Source organism: Bidens hawaiensis, unplaced genomic scaffold, assembly GCF_021521415.1.
Source record: "Bidens hawaiensis isolate Kalapana, Puna unplaced genomic scaffold, B.hawaiensis_p1.1 tig00014913_1, whole genome shotgun sequence".
Taxonomy (NCBI): Eukaryota; Viridiplantae; Streptophyta; class Magnoliopsida; order Asterales; family Asteraceae; genus Bidens; species Bidens hawaiensis.
In genome coordinates, this window is record NW_027492324.1 from 384,744 (window position 1) to 402,107 (window position 17,364).

At 34.0% G+C, this 17,364-nt stretch overlaps 2 protein-coding genes and 1 long non-coding RNA gene across 7 annotated transcripts; 2 read left to right on the forward strand and 1 right to left on the reverse strand.

The window, feature by feature from the left end:
- The first annotated feature begins 1,467 nt into the window (after nt 1-1,467).
- On the forward strand, nt 1,468-3,132 carry LOC143548136 (uncharacterized). Of its 4 annotated transcripts, XR_013137894.1 has the most exons (6): nt 1,468-1,602; nt 1,700-1,803; nt 1,886-1,935; nt 2,060-2,115; nt 2,234-2,317; nt 3,063-3,132. It is a non-coding gene; the product is annotated as an uncharacterized LOC143548136 (long non-coding RNA). The 4 variants fall into 4 exon arrangements; XR_013137893.1 differs by having other exon boundaries at nt 1,886-1,953; nt 2,060-2,317; XR_013137892.1 differs by having other exon boundaries at nt 2,060-2,317.
- A 4,660-nt stretch (nt 3,133-7,792) lies between these two features.
- LOC143548123 (phosphatidate cytidylyltransferase 1-like) lies at nt 7,793-12,384 on the forward strand. Its single transcript, XM_077039371.1, has 11 exons — nt 7,793-7,876; nt 7,980-8,233; nt 8,370-8,521; nt 8,648-8,789; nt 10,800-10,956; nt 11,072-11,119; nt 11,207-11,293; nt 11,384-11,512; nt 11,589-11,645; nt 11,723-11,806; nt 12,029-12,384. Exons 1-11 carry the CDS (start codon nt 7,793-7,795, stop codon nt 12,119-12,121), a joined length of 1,287 nt encoding a protein of 428 aa, XP_076895486.1. The 3' UTR covers nt 12,122-12,384.
- A 190-nt stretch (nt 12,385-12,574) lies between these two features.
- On the reverse strand, nt 12,575-16,309 carry LOC143548152 (zinc finger protein VAR3, chloroplastic-like). 2 transcript variants are annotated; one of them, XM_077039397.1, is made up of 6 exons: nt 15,867-16,309; nt 15,389-15,491; nt 14,789-15,018; nt 14,494-14,592; nt 13,830-13,891; nt 12,575-13,673 (listed from the first exon to the last, which is right to left on the reverse strand). In XM_077039397.1, exons 1-6 carry the CDS (start codon nt 16,271-16,273, stop codon nt 12,703-12,705), a joined length of 1,872 nt encoding a protein of 623 aa, XP_076895512.1. In that variant the 5' UTR covers nt 16,274-16,309; the 3' UTR covers nt 12,575-12,702. The 2 variants fall into 2 exon arrangements, with proteins under 2 accessions (XP_076895512.1, XP_076895511.1); XM_077039396.1 differs by having other exon boundaries at nt 12,575-13,891.
- Nucleotides 16,310-17,364: the final 1,055 nt, after the last annotated feature.

The following is a 17,364-nucleotide window of genomic DNA, read 5'->3' on the forward strand; positions in this document are numbered from 1 at the left end:
CTATTTTAATAGTTGACCTGCTAATGGGCCTTATATGGATCAATTTGAATACCCTATCAAATTGATCCATATAAGAGTTGGATCAATTCCTCATAAAATAATAAAGTTCACTTTTGTCTCAAGGTTGAACATCTACCTATTCTAATATCAATAATATGGATTTTGTTTCAACTAATAATATTAGTAGTGTTGATATGTAATCATGTGCCGGCCATATGTTACTTCCAACAATCTTCATACAAATCATATCGTTGATATGTAACCTGCTTACGTTAAAAGTTTTAATACGTAATATATATAATGTACGGTTGTGTAACACAGATTCTTTAAAATTGAATATCCTTAAAGAATGTCAGGTCATTCCAGGATACATACTCCTTGGCATAACATGTGTTTTTAAAATTAAAAATAGTGGAACAGGTCGGTAACAGATTGCAAAAACAAGAAAATCTCGCTGTTGGTGTTGCTTCCCTCAACAATGATATTGGTAACTAAATTAGAGATTGTCAAAAATATCATATTAAAACTGATAATAATTAACATGTATAGAATGCATAGAGTAGAATTTTGTAGTTTGTAATTGGGTGGATAATCTTTTTGAATCATGTTCAATTAATCAGTGTCAGATATTGTATTCTAAGAATTATATTTTTACATCTATATATGTATTAAATTGGACTTGAAGGTAGTTTTGAGAAATGTGAAGGTCACAACTATATAAAAACTAAGACACCCTCTTCCAAAATTATTGTAACAAAATGAATTATTAATTATAACTATAGTATAAAAACAAAGTTTGGCGCCACAGTTCCGGTTAAGTGATAAAATGCTTAGCCAATCCATCTGTTGTTCCCACTCGCACCACCGCCACACCTGTAATCTTCCCATATCAACATCTGTTCCATCTTCAATTGAAGCCACCTGCAACCTCTACTCATGTTTATTGTAGCACGTTTGTCTCATCGCTATTGGAGCCACACGCTCGATTTTAGGAGAGTCATGGTGTTCCTGCATTGGCAAAGTACAAAATACAAATCATATATGAAGCAGGGAGGTTTACTCTCTGTTCAAAACGAGAGATCACAAACCCTGTAGCATTACATCGACTTTTAAGAAAGATAGCTCAATTAATAATCAATTGAGTTAAACAAACACTCAGATCTTATGTACTTGCTTTTAGCTTATTTGGTTACTTTTCAATGTTCTCTGTTATTCATTTTGGGCGTTAGGTGAAGTCTGTTATGTTTATCTCCTTTTGGTCATATATGACTACTTAATGGAATTGATATTTATTGATACTAATTCTAAACATCTGTAACAAATGCAGCTACAACTTGTGGGGAATCTTAACCTATCAAACAGGGACAATATACAGCTTAGTTTTGTCTTGAAAAAAAATATCACCATTCAATCATTTACTTATGGTTACTATCAGTTTAATTAGGATGCCAAGATCCATGTATAGTAATACATTTTGTTTGAAATATTTTGTAGGCAATAATGTGTCTAATAACATATAAATTGAGAACATGAAAAGTAACCAAATAAACGCTAGCTGCAGTTAAAAGGAATTCATGACACATGCAAAGGAAGGCTGCAGAGGTTTCATTATGATGCATTTTAATATCTTCTTAACTGTTTGCTTGTGTTGATTCTATTATTTCACTTGTATTTGATTATTTTTAAATTTTTTAACCAGCCATCGATCTCTACATGCCTGCAATTTATTCTCCTATTGTTAGACAAGCCCATCCTACGGAGGCAGCGCCTATCCTCTTTACAGTTTTCTAATACCAATAAAAGGTAATCTATTTTTTTAAATATATAAGAAATTGTTAATGTTACAAATTGAAGCGTTATATTGCTATCTATGTGGTTATTGCAGTCATGGGATGCTTGATCTTAAAAAGTTGTCATTGGTCAGTAGCAATGCATGTATGATTATGTGTTTCGGTGGTAACTTTGCCTATTGTTTATGTATTTTGGTTGTTCTCTGTGTGGTTTGCAACATTCGTGTGATGATTTCTAATGTGTTTCTTTTGCTGTTGCTATATTGTAGTGTAAGGTTTCCGTGTGGCGTTGTTCTATATGCTGTTGTTGCTTAGAGATTTAAAGGTAAATGCTTCTTATGCATGTTCGTTTCGTTTAATATTTTGCATTCTATTTAAATTAATATAAGATCCACCAGCAAGCCATAATAACAGCAGATCCACCGGTTTTTATTTGCGCATAGCCAGATAAAGAAGACTCATGGATTGGGGCGTGAGCGTTTGTTTATATAAATTTTGCAGAACTATTGGACAATTCACTGATTGAGGTACTCTCGAATTATCTTACATTATCTATTATGCATCAGATGAAAATCGAATGGTCGATGGCTCGATGCCACATAATGTAATCTTGCACTGTGATGCTAACCTACGTTGTAGACGTGTTATACTCTAAAACCCACCGTTGCCAGATTTCTTTTTAGGTTTCAGTCTGCATCTTCCAGTTCACTGCATCTGCGTTTTTTCTTCCCTATCCTCTTTTTCGTCGATGGAATCCATTGCTTACCATTTTGCACCCCTCTGCGTTTTTCTGATTATTTCGGAATACACCAATTATGTTTCGATTCCATGGGCTGTGATTTGTGTGCTAGGCTTATTCTAAAGGGATTTATGAAATCAAACTGCACAGGCTTATTCTATTGGGTTTAAATTACATGTTAATTACCATGAAGGGATTCAAAACCGTTTGATATCTTATATCTTGAAATCCGACTAAAGACTCGTGAATTTGTGATTTGTAATATATTGAAGTATATTGCGAAAGTCAAACCGTGATTGAGATGTATCTAATTTCTTTTTACGGAGGAACATTTTTGTAGTTCTAGCTTAGTTAGACTCATAACTGTGAATCTGATTTTGCAAGTACTGTTATAAAACCAAAATTTTATATATATATATTTATATATATATATATTTTACTAGTTCAAGTGAATTTTATATATTTATATTTGTTTTGTTTGCTTGTATGCATTGTTCTTGTTTGGTGTTCTAAATCAAATTGCCGTATTGAAGAATTCACACCATCAAGAATTGGAGATGGAGGCTAAGATTCCAGTTATAGATGAAAGTCAATTCAATTGGCTTTGATGCTGGCTCAAAACAGGCAACGGGTCAAATGATTTCGGCGGGCTTGAGTTGTTTCAAGGTCTGCATTACCAATAAAAGATTGTAAAAGACTTTATATGCAGCAGTTGAAGTTCTATGTTAATGTTATTTAGGATGGCAAAGGGAATTGTTAAGTGACACCAGACAACTGGAATAGAGCAATCATGTATATTTCGGTTAAAATTAATTAGGTGAACATATATGGTGTTTGCTTTGCCTATTTGCCTAATGGTATGTATATATTGCAGTTGAAGTACCGTGTTTCAGCACAGCCCCGGCGCAACGCGCCGGGCAAAAAACTAGTTAATTTATAAAATGAAAGTTGGGCGCCGCAGTTCTGATTTAATTTATTTTGATATTTAGGATTTGTTTTTGTTGACTTTGGATAAGATTGTTGGGTGGTGAGTTGGATGGGTATGTTTGTGCTAAGTTTCCTGGCCGGTTATTGCGCAAGTTCAAGTCCAGTCACCTGTAATATATTATCTAACTTGATTTTTGATAAATTGTAATTTATTTTCGATATATTATGTATTTTTTTGGGTGGGGCCTAGCGATTACATGTTATTATTATTATATATAACAAATTGTAAGTTTGGTATCGCGTAACCATGATTGGTCCATGTGGCACCCTGTGATTGGACTAAGCAATTATCCTTTTGTTTTTTTTTTTTAATTTGATAACTAAATGGTTACTCACATTGACTCGCTATCGTATTGTCCATGACTGGCAATTTCAGGCATTTGGGGGACAAAAAATTCTGGAGAGATAGAACGTTCATCCGTCAATGGGCTAAAAGAACTAAGTGTAGCATATTTAGTGCTTATCATAGCCTTGGTATGACTCTGCTTGTTAGAGAAGATAGACATGGCAGAAAAGACAATAGAAATTTTTTACAAGAGACCATCAGGGTGAATTGTATTGATGTCTTGGGTTGTTATTATAGTACTGTTGCGTGGTGGAGCATTTAATTAGTTTGGTGAATAATTAATGACATTTTTAAATAGCAACCTTAGACTATCTATTGTAGTTGATCAAAAGTGATGTCATGTAGGCAATGAAGCATTGAAAGCCTTCACCTCATCATATCCTCATTTCTATAATAACACTAAATATTACTACATCATTTCTCTTTTTCTCAATTAAATAATTTTTATAGCTTTATTATTATATTTTCTTTCTTTTCCACTCACATTAACTTTCAAAAAAATATTAAAAAAATAATGGAGATAAACAGTGTCTCTTAAATATACAGATAAATAGTAAAAATTTATCTCTCATCTATTTAAAACTACTCACAACCACACCCTACAAAATGTAGAACTCACTCACATATACATAGGGGAAGGGATGTGAATGCTTTAATTAACCAACCAAAAAAACAAGTGTCATAGATATGGGTTGCTTAGCCAAGTCTTTAATCTTGCTAATAAGTGTTTTTATATATTTCCAATATTTTTTATTTAAAAGTTTGGCGCTACAGTTCTGATTTTATTTATTTGATATTTAGGATTTGTTTTTGTTAACTTTGGATAAGAATGTTGGGTGGTGAGTTGCTAGGTATGTTTGTGCTAAGTTTCCTGGCCGATTATTGCGCAAGTTCGAGTCCAGTCATTTGCAGTATATTATCTTACTTGATTTTTGGTAAATATTAACTTCTTTCAGATATATTATGTATTTTTTTTGTGGGCCTAGCGTTACCTTCTAGATTAATATATAACAAACTGTAAGTTTGGTGCCTGGTGCCGCATGACCGTGAATGGTCCATGTGGCACCCTGTGATTGGACTAAACAATTATCATTTTTTTTAATTTGATAATTAAATGGTTATTCATGTTGACTTGCTATCGTAATGTTCAGGACCGGCAACGCTGAGATTTTACCAACCTTTTTGTTTAGTTCCGGTACAATAAAAAATGTAACCAAAAGTGACTGACAACGCTAGGGTTTACCAACGCACAAGATTTACCGACAGAACAAATGTCATTTTAAATATTTTATTTTTTGTAATTTGACGATTTTTTTAGTTTTAAGCTATTTTTTTTAGTTTTAAAGCTTAGACTTTACCAACGTTGTTTATACAATATTGTAACGAATTTAACTAAAACCAGCCAAATTTGCGTCGACTCGGCGCCGCAACGTCCAGGATCGATAACGCTCGGATTTTACCAACACCCGATTTTTATCGACTCACCGCTACGCCGACACCGACAATGCTCGGGTTTGTAACAACGCCCAGATTTTACCAACCGAATAAACATTTTTTACATATCTTAATTTGTTTATAAGATAAATTGACAAATATTTATTTTTTAGGTTTTGACGTTTGGGTTTTCCCAAGGTTGTTTATACTGTAACGAACATAATCAATCCGAATTAACGTGGACTTGTTGTCGTAATTCTCGGTTTTGACCCCATGGGATTTGCCAACGCTCTAGCAACAGCGTTGAAACCTTTTCTTACCTCAACTGACCGAATGCCGAATTTTTTAGTTCCGGTATCGTTAAAAACATGACGGCCACCAACCGAATTTGCGTAGACTCACCGCCTCAACGCCCAGAATCGATAAAGGACGGGTTTTTACCAATGGTCGAGTTTTACCAACCGAAGCTACCCCATTGCTTCATCTCAAATTTTATAACTTTTTGATTTATTTTGCTTTTTACGATACAATAACGCACATAATCGTAAACGACCGAATTCGCATCGACTTACCGCCTCAACACTTGGGACCGACTTGTGTTTTACCGCCATCTAAGTTTTACAGACCCGCCCGACGCGTTATTTAAAACAAACGTGAGGCTAACATAATATTCTTGAAAACAAAGTTTCGCCAAGCGGAAAAATTCTCATATCTTTGCATTTTTCTCATATCATCTTGTTACCTTCTTTACAGGCCCATTGCTACTAGCGCTATTGTTACCAGAGCAGCCGCCAAGTGGAAAAATTCGGTCATTTCACCTTCACTCTATCTTTCTCTCTACCAACAATATATTGAGGTGTTCAAAGTGATAAAGTTCTATATTTAAAATTAAATATATTATTGGATTTTAATAATCACTATTAAATAGCATTGACCGATAATAATCCTAAGTCAGTTTAACGCCACCGACGGTCCCAAATTCTATAAAGTTGACCCCCAACGGCCCCCCGTTAAAAAACTTAACGGTGTTATGTATTTTCCCAAATTTTAAACTAATGTTTTAAGGTTTTTGATCGGAAGGACACGAGTTGATTGATGTAAAACTTAATTCGAAACGGTGATCCAAACGATTTGATTTTCGTTAATTGAAAGTTCAAACACCTGAATTAAATTTGAGATCTCCGGTTGCGATAAGCTGACCTGAGATTATTATCGGCCAATTCCGTTTAACAGGGATTATTAAAACCCAAAAAACCATATAAATATAATCATGAAAATCATGTGACCAAACATACAACTTTTTAAACGTAAACCCAAATATTTATATTTTACAAAACTACAAGGACTAGTTCTGTTAACCAAATCTTTAAAAAAATAAAAAAATAAAAAACAGATTGAAGCGGTTAAGGTTAATTCAAATGGTCGTTACCCTGTTCTTACCCAACGGATGATTCCTTAACAATTGCAAAATGCTTTTCCGGTGAATTTCCCGACCGCCCGTGAACGACGCCGACAAAGGCTACGTATATTACATATTCATCATTTCTAGAAATCAAGTGTAAGATCTCTAAGGATTTGTGTGTGCATGTGCTTTTTTCTCTCAAATTACAATTATACAATAATTTCTCTCGATTTCTTTTGCGTTAGACGCAATTCGTGAATCCTTACCAATTAATATCACAACAGCTTTCTATTTTCGCGTTGAATCAACACACATTTTTAGTTTTGAGGGATCACGAATTAGTATTCGATGCAATGGAATTGATTGTGCGGAGAATAAGGATTTTTAATCGGTGAATTGCATTCGTTTATCATGATAATGATTAGGAGCAATAAATTATAGTTTAATACCTAACAGGACATTGATTTGAAAACTATGATCATCTTTTGGTTAATGTTATTGTTGAATAAGATGGACTAATTCCAGTTTATTTGAGAAACCATCATGTTTACATTTTACTTGCTTTATGCAATAAAGGGTGAGCAAACACTGAACCATTAACCAAAATAATTAACCGAAAACCGACCAAACAGATCAGTTATTTACTTTTATCGTACATTTGTGATAGAAGTATTTTCCATGTGTAAATTTCTACTTTGATCATATTTATTTTTCCATATTTTCATCAACACACATCAAATAAAGTTTATTTGTTTTCCATATTTTTGCCTTCATAACTGACATCTGATTCTAATTATCGATAAACAGGAGTGGAAAACTTAGGTCTAATATGCACCATAAACTCAAAACGCAACAGAAATAAAATAAAATAACCGAAATAATCACAACCAAACTACTGTTAACCGACCATCGGTTATGGTTATGGTTATGGTTATGGTTATGGTTAACACTCTTTCGAGTAACCGACCCACGGTTAACCGGCTTTGCACACCCCTAAATTGCAATTATGCAGTAAGAAATGCTCATTCTCTTTTTTTAAAATTCGGTATGCTTCTGTAGGTGCACATAAGCCTCAAAAGTGATTTTCAGTGAAAATGAATGCTAAATTAATGGAAAGAGATCTTCAAAGCCCCAAGCCTTCTAGTGTCCGATCTCGGCATCACAGAAAATCAACTGAGGTTTGTTTCGAATGAATTTATATAGACTCCAATTTCTATTGCTCTGATCCTTTCAATTTGTATATTTTTAGTTTGTTTTCATTTTTGTTCTGGGATTATGCAGGCTTTTCCAGATGTTGTGAAATTAAATGCAGGTGATTTGCTTCTCAATGATCAAAACAAATATAAATCAATGTGGATCCGAACATATTCGTCTGTTTGGATGCTTTTGGGCTTCATAGCGGTTGTTTACTTGGGCCATCTTTATCTGTGGGGTATGATCGTCATTATCCAAATCTTAATGACGAGTGAGCTTTTTAATTTGCTTAGACAAGCTCATGAAGATAGACGTCTTCCCGGATTCAGACTTCTCAATTGGTAATAGTGTTACTGTTAATTATGATTATGATTACACTTAATATCTTTTTATCAGATCAAACTTCATATGAAATTTACAAGTTTACCCTTGTGGTGAAATAAGTTATTGTCAGTAAGTTGATTATCTGTTTTACAGGCACTTCTTTTTCACTGCAATGCTGTATGTGTATGGTCGAATTCTCGGTCAACAAATAAGGCATGCTGTAACTCCTGAAAAGGTTTTCTACAAGCTTGCAACCAGTTTTATGAAGTATCAAATGGTTATATGTTATTTCTTATATATTGCAGGTGCATGTTAAAGTCTTTCTGAAGTTAGAAATATGAATGTTTTCATCTTTGACTTTTTGTTTCAGAAAATGGACTACTTTGGTAATTATACTTGTATGCTTATACTATAATTCTTATTTGGCACAGGGTTCATGTGGTTCATTCTTACACTAAAGAAGAAGATGTACAAGTATCAATTTAGTCAGTATGCATGGACACACATGATTTTGATAGTTGTATTTACACAGTCAGCATTCACTGCTGCCAATATCTTTGAAGGGATATTCTGGTATTCACACTTCAACAATTTATTCTCTTACTCTTCATTTATAGTTTTATACTATTAATATTGTTTCTGATTGTTCAATTTGCATAGAAGATAACGTATTTTAAGCGATGAACTTTGTTTTTTAACCATAAACATCTATGATTCTATGAACCTTTTCAAGAAAAAAAACTAAGGTAACCAACTTACAGAAAATTGATTTTAAGGAAATGTGATTTGGTTGCCCTGTCAAATGATGACTTGGCTGGCACTGTGTCGGTAACTTTGACCATGTTGACTCTAGAAACTAGATATGTTATTTATTAGTGAAAGTAAAATTTGTAACCTGGAAATCTGGATGATGTACTTCACCTCTTTATGCAATATTGTGCAAATTTCAGCTAGTTTGCATGCTTATGTTTATAAAATTTAGTTTTAATAGGTACCAGACTTGTTACAATTAATCGTAAAAGTATTTTTTACAGAAAATATTTAGTATTAGCTTCTGTCCAATTTATAATAGCAATAATAATCATAATAATAATAATAATAAGGAAAATTGGATTTAAATAATCCCATCTTTAATGGGTTGGCCAATAATAATCCCACCCCCGGTATTTCCCGCTGTCCCACCTTTTCAAGGTTTTTTGTTTTATGATCCCCCGTTAAAAATAATTAACGGGGCTAAGTTTTTGCTGATTTGGCTAATGACTTGGCTTTTTCACTATCCTACATGGCTTTTCCCTTTTTTTTCCTCCTTCGATTACTTACGTGTAATACTCACATCAGCAAAAACTATATAAAAATTACACACTCTCTCTCCATCTCTTTCTCTCGCCTCTCTCTCTTCTGGCCACTTTCACCAATCACCACCCCCTGCCACCATCACTCTCACCTCTCGTTTTCCGACGACCAGACGATGCAAGCCCCACCCGCCACTTCCTCGGCCGCCACAGTCACAGCCACCACCACCTGCCACCGTCACTCTCTCACCTCTCGTTTTCCGGCAACCAGAAGATTCAAGCCCCACCCGCCACTTCCTCCGCCGCCACAGTCACAACCACCACCACCTGCCACCGGCGACCAGAAAATGCGCCCCACACGCCAAACCCCTCCAAACCGGCTTCCCAATAAACTCACACTCCAGTTTCATCTTCACCAAAATCCCTCAAATCCTCACCTCCCCTAGCTCCTTCAACCTCTGATTCGCATCTTTCCCCCAATTAAAACCACCAAATCATTTCCAACATTCAAAATCATAGCTTAAATTACATTGATGCGGCGGTGGTGGTTTCGAGCAAAACCTAGATCTGGTGGTTTCATAACCAACAACAGATCCAGATCTGAGGTAAGATATTGTTTGTGGCGCATGAATAAAACCCATATCCGGTGAGTTCGAGCTTGTTTCTTCTTTTTTCCAGCCATGATCGTACACCACATCCGATGGACAACAATTTGTTAATCGATTTCTTCGAATTGGGGATTTTAACGATTGTGTTCTTCGAATTTGGGTTCAGTTACTAGCCACATCAGCTAAAACTTAACCCCGTTAATTATTTCTAACGGGGATCATAAAACAAAAAACCTTGAAAAGGTGGGACTGCCAGCGGGAAATACCGGAGGTGGGATTATTATTGGCCAACCCATTAAAAGTTGGATTATTTAAATCCAATTTTCATAATAATAATAATAATAGTAATTATAGTAATTATAATAATAATAATAATAATAGCAACCAAATAAGTTTTATAAGTTAAAATGCGTAAAAGCAACAAATAAACGCAGAACTAACGCATATACGTAAAAAATCGACGAAATAAACTCTAAAATCATAAAAATATTATTTTTACAGTAAGTTAAAGTTAATGAGATGAAATATGTATACAAAGTACGGTTAGATATGACCTACTTTAATTAAACGTTTATAACCGAACCGAAAACGTTGAAATCTTAAAACCTACCAAACAAGTGAACCACCAAACCCAAATGTTCATGCAGGTTTTTTTCATATTCCTTTTTCAAAATTTCATGCAGGTTTCTCCTTCCAGCAGCACTTATCGCGATTAATGATGTAGCTGCTTATTTCTTTGGTTTCTTCTTTGGAAAAACGCCTCTTATAAAGCTTTCTCCAAAGAAAACATGGGAGGGTTTTATAGGAGCATCAGTCACAACAGTTATTTCAGCATTTTTTGTAAGATTCTTTGCAAGTTAGAAGTCAACCTCATTATTATCATTTTATCTGGTTTTAAAGTGAAATTCATTCTGTTATTCTAATTTCTAAAGTGTTTAGTTAATCTTTTATGTAGCTTGCAAAGATTTTGGGTCGTTACCAGTGGCTGACATGCCCGAGAAGGGTAGGTCTAAACACTTATATCTGCATGACCTGCCCGTTTTGCCACCTATATTACAAACTATTCTCTTATGTTGAACCTGCTATGTAGGATTTATCCACAGGTTGGCTTGAATGTGATCCAGGTCCTATTTTTAAGCCAGAAATATTTGAGTTACCCGAAGAAATAACTCGATGGGTGGGTTTAAGATCCGTCACTTTATATAAATCTTAACAATTGTACGAAAATAATAAGCGAACTTATATGAATAAAACATTGCACATGCAGTTACCATGGAAAGAAATTCTAGTTTTACCAGTGCAATGGCATGCTTTATGCCTCGGTTTATTTGCATCGGTTATAGCACCATTTGGAGGGTTTTTTGCAAGCGGGTTTAAGAGAGCCTTTAAAATTAAGGTGTGTGCTGATTTTTATGATTTAAAACAGAAATTGTGTGCTGAGTAATATTAATATGTTGTCCAACTTTTTATAGGATTTTGGTGGCAGTATTCCAGGACATGGTGGCTTTACTGACAGAATGGACTGTCAGGTAATGTACTTATAAATTGTGTTTACTAAGATTTAAACTGATATTGTAACAATATTGCATAATTAATGTATTTGCAGATGGTAATGGCTGTTTTTGCATACATCTACCATCAGTCCTTTGTTATCCCACAATGTTATCCTGTTGAGATTCTCTTGGAACAGGTATGCTATTTTCTTCTCTAAAACATTTTTATTAAAATAATAAAATATTTAAATTCATATCGCACTAATTACTTAAAAAAGAAAAGAACAATAACTTTACAAACAAAAAAGTATAAATATTCGTATTAGACATACTAATTATTTATTAAAAATATATATATATAATTTTCTTTCTGAACAAAAAGACATGCTTAGTATAACTTGTCATATTTTCTGTAACAGATATTAAGGAGTCTCACATACGAGGAACAAGAGTTGCTTCTTGCAAAAGTGAAGGAGGCAATAGTTGCAAGACATATGGAGTTAATTAATTGAGCGTCACGTGAATTTTAAAACCGATAGCATGTCAAGAATCATGAGAACCGCGTAATCTACTTATACATAGCGCATAGAAGATAATCAAAGTAGTAAAAGAGAGTGTAACTTTTACATAACCATCTTATATTGTTAACTTATATATAATGTTCAAAGCACCATGTACACATACATTATACGGTTCTCATATTTCTCAACATAAATTTTTGATAATATGTGATGAACATTAGTCTAATTGGATCAACTCATGTGATTAAAAGGAGGTATTTGTTCTTCATTTTGTTAGAGTTCTGTTAATCTGTTATGCTTCTTATGTATGTCTAAAATTAAGATGAAATCATATGCAGTTGCTTGTAGATTTCAACATGAATCATATTTAACATATTTTAGACTTCTTTGGTGTTGGCTTGGGACAAGAGAAGAACTTCACAATTAATCATTCAAACACTAGGCTATAATAGCGTTGGATGTAGCAAAACTAATAATCAATTGATTATTGATTTCATTATCATACCAATTATCAAACAAGTGTATCAAAAATTACTCAAAAAAATGAACTTACAATACAGAGGGTAAGCACTTTAACTATCGTCATCTTCCTTTTTCGATGGTTCAGATCTCACGGTTCTAAGATCCTTTCTATACTCGGGAGAACTTAACCGCCTCTCTAACGGTGTTTTCCTCTTGCTAACCACAAACCGGTTGACCCCTTTTCTCATTGGCATAATCGATGGGAAATCCTCATCGGGTATCTGACTTAATTCAGAAATATCTTTAATCTGTGCAACCCGTCTAAACCATCTTTCTGCTTTAGCCTCTTCAGACATATCCAATGGGTCGGTTTCCTTGACCGCTGACCCTTCTAGGCTCGGCCCTCGAAACCCATTTCTCGAATTCGGGTTGACCCGATCGCTATTCATGGTCTCCGGTCCATTTTCACTTCTGTCAACTTGAGAATTTCTTGTTTCTTCTACTAGATTATTATCATTTGCAGCTTTAATCGAATTCCTGTGTGACATTTGAGGTGAACTTGTGCTTAAAGACGTTTTAGCCTCTTCAGACATATCCAACGGGTCGTTTCTCAAATTTGGATTTCCAGGGTTGACCCGATCACCATTTAAGGTTTCGGGTCTATTTTCATTTCCATTCATTTGAGTATTTCTTGTTTCTTGCACATGATTACTGTCATTTGCAGTTTCAATTGAATTCTCGTGTAACTTTTGACTTGACTTTGTGCTTATTGACTGCTGATTATCATCTTTTTTAGCAAAATAACCAGGTGGAAACGGAACAAAAGGAACAAAGTTGGTCTTTTTTTCTTGTTCAATTGCTTGTTGTTGTTTATATGTCGGGGAATTCAGCGATCGGTCTTTCTTTTTACTAACCACAAACCGGTTTTCACCTTTACGCATAGGCATAATTTCGGGAAAATCATCGTCTGAAATAACACTTGTTAAATCCGTGACATCATGTAACTCAGCCACTTTGTTGAACCATTTTTCTGACTTCTCGTCTTCAGCAGTATCTTTAATCTGATTTTCAATTTTAGCAACTGATTTTTCAGAATTGGTATCAGAAACATTAGATTTTGGCTCAAAAATTCTTGTTTTTATATATTCTGGTTTTTTTGCAAACATGTCATCTGGTAAAGGCACAAACGGTGTGTAACCAGAATTTTTGACTTGCGTAAAGGGTAACGGAGCCTCACCTGGTCTCTTACACTCGCATTTTAAGCATGTTGCATTTCTTCCATGATTAAAAAAGCTACATCTGGGGAAAGAAGACAGATCAAAGCCTCAATATCATGATATGATATATAGCTAATAACATAAAAAATCAACTTTCAACATTTTTTCTTTACTTTTTATTTTTTTACTTAGGAAACCTGAGTGTGTTTTGTAAAATGATTGTACACCCCTAACAAACAAAGGTACCCAATAAAATCCTACTAAAATTTAAAAAACTGTGATTTAAGGTTATACTTACAGGTGATCAGGTAAAAAATGATAAATACTGTTGATAATATGGCCATGTTAACTTTTCAGTAACTACTGCCAAAGGGTGAAGAATACCTTAAAACCGAATTCTGAAAATGAGAATTTTTTTTCTTATAGAATAAATAAAGTTGGTTACCCTAAGTAAAAATAGGACCAAAGTTGGTTAACTTTTTATGCAACTAGCTCTTATGTAATTTTTATTTGATAGACTTGTATGACAATTTTTATTTAACAGTTATATGACACACAGTTTTTTGTCTTTTTTTATAGTGATCATTGTTTGTTGTGTACAAATCAATTTTTCTAACGTAGAACTAGCAATTACAGTTTTACCAACTAGCAAATGTAGAATAGAACAAATAGAGGAAAGCTCACTTGGGACAATCCCACTCATTGCCAGTCAATTGTCTTTGTGGTCTTAACTCCTCGCATTCAAGGCATTTAGTGTTCGTTGCAACATTCTTGAAATTGCACCTGCTCGATACATATTCCAACAAATTTAGTTCGTGTTGGATTCACTCAAAAACTTTTGTTGTCCAATTTTTTAATATATACATTGTTAGAAATACACCAAGCAATTAACAACTATTGGTAGCATTCTGAGACCAAAAGTCGGTTAAAAGACGAAAATAACCCTTAAAAAAGATCTCTGTGTCAAGAAAAAACTTACTTTTGGCATATCCAGTCACCTCTCTTGATGGTAATATTTTGTTCAAGATTTGTTGGTGTTTGATCATCTTCCTCCTTACCATTAAAATTAGTCATCTTCCTCAACAAATTTCTGGCAGCTAACTCGGTAGCTTCCTTAATGTTTCTTTCAGGATAAAAAATAGGATTGCTTGCATAACTCAATATGTACTTCATCAAATCCAATGTTGTTGCTTCACTTGATTCCTCCCCCTATATTTCAAAAGTTTCACTCATAATTTAGTTTTGATTAAGAAAACACAAAAAAATCAATCATAAATGATCACTGCACTTAGGCAGCATTCTTACACCTTATCAAGAGGGGTTATTTCTTCTTTATTTCCAATATAACAAGGACTTTTTTCTAGTTTTGTTCGATTTGCGTGTTTTCTCTTCGTATATAGATATATGTATTTTTTTTTTGCATTCATTGTTTCTATATTATATACTTTTCCCAATCTCTTATAACGTTTTTTTTTCAATTCAACTTCCACTGAAAATAAAAAAAAAATGAAAACTTTGCTTATTTATTACTTTGATTTATTAATTAAGAAAAAAATTAATATTAAAATCAGAAACAAACCTGTAAGAAAGACCTGATTCTTTTCTCAGTTTCAATAGCATTTTTGAAAAGAAATGGAGTCCCATTGTTTACAAGCACCTGTACATCATTCTTAGGAAGCCACCTGAACACAACAAAAATCATATCAACTAGGGCTATTCAAATTTCGGATAGTGAAATTCAATGTCCGAATCAGTATCCGAATAATGGATTAGGATATCCAAACAGATATCCGAATCACGGAAAAAATATTTAATATTTTAAAAAGATAAGAATTTTAACAAAATGTAATTCGGATATCCGAAACTTCTAATTAATATTTATATTTAATAAATTTAAAATGACTATCCGAATTTCGGTTCATCATCAACAAATTATTGAGAAATGATACAAAATTAGGGCTTATGAATAATTGGTACAACATAAACAGTATAAAAGAATAGAACTGATTTAAAACAAAACAAAATGAATAGATTTGAATTTAGGAAGAGCTACAAACCCTAAGATATCAGGTCTGTTGCCTGCAAACCCTAGAAACGAACACGCGGCATCCACAAACTCCATTGATAAGCTCTCATTCGGCACAAGCTGATCCTTAATGCTCCTGCCTGGATTGAGGTTACCGGAGACTGAGATGAATTGGAGTAGTTCGGACCACTCCGGCCACGGGTGTGACGGCGGAACATCATCGGCGGGAATATTATTGTTGTTTTCAGGTGTGTTACTGGATCTGGATTTAAACTGTTGAGATAACTTGATCGGAACATAATGTAAATTAGGGACGACGGAGAGTGGAGTTGAAAGATAGTGGTGGTGGTGGTGAGATAACCGGAGAGTGGACGACATGCGGTTTAAATTAAAAAGAGGAAGTGGGCCGTCGAATAGTTTTGATGAAGCCGCCAACATTTGGTCGGAAGTGGGTGGATAGTTCGCCGGATAAGAAGATGTTGTTAAACCCAACACGGAATGTCGGATGTTTTAGACTCGCATTATTTTGAACCGTTTAATGTTGCTTTACGTTTATTTTATGTCATTGGTTGTTACGTCGTCTTACATATAATTTGTTTTTACTTTGGGTCCACCTCATCGCATGAACCAAGACAAACCCATGCTCTTGAGCTAGGCGCCTCATCTAAGGGTTTCTTCAGACGGATAAGCTCAACGGCTAATCTCTCAGGTCTCGATAACCCATTAAAGAATCTTATAAAACTTATTTTGTAAATAAAAGCCTAAATACTCCATCCATCCCATTCCATTATAAGTGTCATAGTTTGACTTTTTAAGTATTTCTTTTGTAACGTTGACCGTAAATATTTTTGTTCGTGTCATATAATACTTGATGAAAATTATATCAATGTAAAATACATTTAAAACCTAATTCATTCATATATTTTACATCAAGTATTATATAACACAAACAAAAATATTATTGGTCAAAGTTAAACAAGAAATACTTGTAAAATCAAACTAAGACACTTATAATGGGACGGAGAGAATATTAACTACCAGTGTATAGAGAGTTCATTTAACGCACAAGTCATGTTAGTGAGTCTCATTTAATTAACGAGGAAAAAGAATTAATTTGAAAGAACATCAGAAAAATTCGTGTTCTGTAATTTTCCCTTAAGAAAATAAATGAAGAGAACACAAAAAATTGAAGGAAAATGGATGCTTATGTTTTCAAATTTTACGAAGGAATTTTTGAATTGATCTCTTAACAAATCCATGCAATGAAGGACATACATTTTGATGAAAAAAATGGTTTTATTTAAATAAAAAAAGATAAATAAAAAGGTTGCCTTGTTCTATATTTTGAAATTGTGACTTTCCTGTGCGTTAGGCGAGCTTCTTAAATTTGAAGAGCGTTGTTCCATCCAGGTTAGACTATGTTGTTGTAATCAGATTTTTACGTTTGCTTTAGAGTTTGGTTTGAATGTTCTAAAAATCCATACAACCGGCTACCACTTAACAGCCATTGTGCCACCACGAGAGTAGAT